The sequence below is a fragment of the Poecilia reticulata genome, linkage group LG12 (assembly GCF_000633615.1).
Source record: "Poecilia reticulata strain Guanapo linkage group LG12, Guppy_female_1.0+MT, whole genome shotgun sequence".
Lineage (NCBI taxonomy): Eukaryota > Metazoa > Chordata > Actinopteri > Cyprinodontiformes > Poeciliidae > Poecilia > Poecilia reticulata.
In genome coordinates this window covers 2733760-2738153 of record NC_024342.1, presented here as the reverse complement: position 1 = coordinate 2738153, position 4394 = coordinate 2733760, and the positions used below count along the sequence as shown (strand labels likewise).

Genomic DNA, 4394 nt, shown 5'->3' with positions numbered 1-4394 from the left:
TTTTATTATTATTTTTGTCATAGAACCCCCAAGAATTTAAAACTACTTTCACCCCTGGCTGTGTGCCAAAATCATGAGTATTAAAACAATAAAAGACATGAAATATTTCAGTTGGTGTGCAATAAATCTAAAATATATGACAGTTTAATTTTTATCATTAAGTTAATTATTATGGAAAAATAATTAACTTTATCACAATATGCTAATTTTTTGAGAAAGACCTGTATATAGCCGAGTGGAGAGGCGTTGTTTCGCACTGGCCACCAGGGGGAGTTGTAGCTTTGTTGTGCTCGCTACGGTGTGCTAACGTGCCTAACGGTTTTCTACTGTCCTAAAACTGAAGATTTCTGTGCCGAACTGTGGAGCTTGTTCGGACTCCGTGAGGAACTGTGGGGCTTTGTCTTGACATATTGTGAGTTTCTGTTGAATGATGTGTGGTTCTAGTTAAACAATGATCTGTTATTTCACTGAATGTGATCAATCTGACCTTACCATACAGTGCCAGTTAGGGTGAATGGCCCGTTGCCTTCTGCGATTTTGAGTTGTAAGCAGAGTTTACTATGAGTATTTTTGAGATTTTACACTAGGTTGACCATGTTGTAAGAAGTCTGTGTGATTTTTTTTTTATAGAAGCTCGCCTGCTTCAGTTGTTTATGCACTCAGTTAAAAAAAGATTTGATTCCTGTTATTCAAATAGCTGTCACTGTAAGCTCTTTACCGAAAATTTACCATTCTGTATAACTCCAAATTAATTTAACAATACTCTTCTTCTATTAGAGTATTCGGGAAATAAAAAGAAACCCATTTATAACTTTGTGTCTGCCCAGATAACACAGAATGATTGAAACAACATTGAAAGTAGTCGGTCACTTGTATGTTGAATCAATGTTAGGGTTTCAACCATAACTGACATTATATCAATGTTGATTCAACCATCATCTGTATGTCAATTTACATGCAAATTTGTGTTATTACATTGAATCAGTTAGGAATCAACGTTGATTTAACCATCATCTGAATGTGGATCTACATGCAGATTTAGGTTGATTTCATATTGAATGAAAGCTAAGGATTTATGTACATTTTTAGGTCTGATAGGTCTGCATTGTAACATATCACTAAAAGTTTCTTTACTGGTGTTAAACACTATATTATTGGCAGATGATGGGTAAACTGTATACAAAAGGTTAAAAATAACATGGGTTTGATATAACATTTTATTTAAGAAAAGAGGGACAGATCTTTAAACATATTTGACTCCTTTTTGACTGTCTATTGTCCACAGAAGAACAGAGTCCATGAGGTTAAGCTTTGTACTGCATGAACCAGGGAAACGGTACAAGTTGTGGTAACCCCAGTTTCACTCTGGTTGGCATCACTTTGATTCCTTGTGATGTCTTCTTCTCATTCTGGCGTGTAATGAAGCCACTTCTTGACAGTTTWGCTGCAGTCCTCAAGAGTCAGCTTTTGGTCAAACTGCAGAGCAACGGCTGAAAAACACAAAAATAAAAGGGAGGAAGGTGCCGGTTAGAAAGAGGTTAGACATTTGAAAAGTTCTGAAAGACATTGAAAGATTAAACGGTGTACTGGTTACAGGTCTGAGAACAAATACAAACCATATAGTTCCCCATGTACACTCACTGTTGGATTAATATCCATCTTAATCTTTCATTAATATCTTAATGCTTACAACTACATTTATCCATCAAGCTGCAGTATAGTGTAGGATTTATGACTCATGTTAAAATGACGGAATCAATATTTAAAATAAAGGCTGTTTATCAGAAAACCTAAAGATAAAACTCAGGGAGGATCAGGATTTATTTAACACACCAGAGCAGATAAATAGAGCAAAAGGTGATTTATACTATAGTTGGAAAAAATATTTCATTTATACAGAATAAACTTCCATCAAATAGCTGGTTCAATCTTCCATCAACTACAAATATTTTGGGGTGTGCTGTGGTGGCGCAGGGGTTGGGCGCAGCCCACATATGGGGGCCTTGGTCCTCAATGCGGCCATCAACAGTTCGATTCCCGGCCTGGCGACCTTCGTCGCATGTCTTCCCCCTCTCTCGGTGCCCACCTTCCTGTCAGTTAACTGTCAGGTGAGGGCCACTAGAGTCAATAAAACTTATACAAATAAAAAAAAAAACTACAAATATTTCCAAATAAGTTGATTAAATTCCTTAAAAAGTGTCTATGCTGATTAAGATCCCACACAAGTAATAATAGTCCAGATCAGTTTAACCAGTTACCAACCCAAGAATCAACAGACTGAATCAGTCATTAGCAGGTTTAGTTCAGTGTTTCACCTGCCTTACATGTTTTAAGTCTTTTCCTTCTGCCTTACCTGGATGGAATCTGTGGATGATTAACAACCTTCTGCACTTCTTGATGGCTGCAGACGGTCATGCAATCATCTAACTCAGCTGTTCTGGAACAGAGGCACATCTAAGCACATCATAATAAAAAGTTAAAAGCAAGTGATTACTATCACAACAATTTAAAGCCCACCTGGAGCAGCCAGTCTCACACTTCGTCACCTTCTTAAAATAATTGCCTAAGTCATTTTTTTTTCAAAAATTATTTTTCTGCCTAAATCATCTCTTCATGATGCTGGCCACCTCTGGTAAAATTACCTACATGTTTAATTGAGGATGTTTTTTTTCTACAGTTGGTCTCCCTGAAAGAACCATTACAAAATGGCTGGATGAACCCATCAACCCTGAAAAATAAGCAGAAGTGCCATCAAAATCTGGACCCAAAAGTGCATACAAAGGTTGAAACTGATGTCAAGGATTTCCTTAAGAACTGGTTGAGGGACCTGCCCCGTGTTGACTCATACTACTGCAGAAGCACAGCTACCTACAAAGACAAGAAGTTCCTTTACCAAGGCACAACCATCTCCCAACTACATCGTGAATATGGACAAGCAGCTGCAACTGCTGGAGTGAGAGCTGTTGGAATCCAATATTTCGCAGCTGTGTTTCATGAGGAGAACTACTCTGTAGTTATTCCAAGAAAAGATCAGTGTGATGTTTGTGTTTCATTCAAACATGGAAATATCAGTAAGGTTGCATATGACGCACATGTCACCAAGAAGGATGAAGCGAGGCAAGAGAAATCTAGGGACAAGGATTCTGCTGATGAAGAGAAGTCCATTTGGATAATGGACTTGCAAGCTGTGCTACTGTGTCCAAAAGCCCAAGCCAACAGCCTGTATTACAAAACAAAACTGCAGGTCCACAACTTTACCCTTTTCAACTTGAGACCACAGGGAGGCTACTGCTATGTTTGGGACGAATCAGAAGGTGACCTCTGTAGCGAGGTATTTGCACATCTTCAGTATCATCATTTTGAAGGTGTGATCAAAGGCCATCCAGACCTCAAGGAGATCATAGTGTGGAGCGACGGTTGCTGTTATCAGAATCGCAATACATGTGTAGCAAATGCATACTCTGAGCTTGCAAGGAAATATGGGGTGCTAATAACCCAGAAATACCTTCTTGCAGGTCATACACAAATGGAGTGTGACAGTATGCATAGTACTATTGAACGAAAAATAGTTGCAGATATCTACACCCCAAGAGACTATGTCGTTATACTCCAGACTGCAAGAATCAGGCCATCACCTTACTATGTGAAAGTGCTCAAGCACGATGAGTTCCTGAAGCTGAATGGATCTTACTTCTTCAGCATCAGACCAGGCAAAAAAGTTGGAGACCTGACTGTGCATGACTTGCAGGGTGTTCAGTTTAGCAGTGAAGGCAAGGTCAATTTCAAGCTGTCCTTTTCAGAAGACTCTGTGTGGGAAGAACTGCCACAAATGGGCCAATGGCATGGATAAGTTTGTTTCCATGTGCTCTGCCAATCAAAGAGAGAACGTTCCAGGACCTCCAGTCAATGAAACCCATCATGCCTGTCGAGTGTCATCACTTCTTTGACAATTTGCCACACTAATAGGCATCAGACAAGAACCCAGCAAAGAAGAGCTGGAAGGAGAAGTGGAAAAAATGCACATGCCTCCTCAGCATTATGTTATGTTAGTTTGTGCTGTAAAATTGTCTAGGTCACAAAGGCATGTTCAAAAATTTGCCTAAGTCATTTAATTCTGTCATGTTCCATGTTTGACTCACCTTGCTGTTTGTATGTCAAAAGACTTCTGTTGTTACAACTTTTTTGATTAAAATTGTTCGTAAATATTTATTCAACAAATGGTTCAGTTTTTTGTGTTTCCTGAAAAATTGCAAAAAATGACTTAGGCAATTATTTTAAGAAGGTGACGACTTCCTTGTTCACCACTATGGAGGACCAAAACTGACATAATAATAAATAAAAGAATAAATATATATACTATATATTTTTCTTTTTTATTTCTCCATACACATGAC

General features: G+C 38.4%; 1 protein-coding gene across 2 annotated transcripts in view; it reads left to right on the top strand.

Annotated features, from left to right (window-relative positions):
* The first annotated feature begins 331 nt into the window (after positions 1–331).
* LOC103473208 (uncharacterized) overlaps positions 332–4394 on the top strand; it is an 11308-nt gene continuing 7245 nt past the window's right edge. Inside the window, exons 1-2 of one of the 2 annotated variants that reach the window (XM_008423247.1) lie at positions 352–412; positions 2678–4148. In XM_008423247.1, the coding sequence (XP_008421469.1) occupies positions 2714–3850 (1137 nt within the window). In that variant the 5' untranslated portion in view covers positions 352–412; positions 2678–2713 and the 3' untranslated portion in view covers positions 3851–4148. Of the gene's footprint in view, positions 413–2677; positions 4149–4394 lie in introns of those variants that run through there. The other variant, XR_534983.2, reaches the window with a different exon arrangement.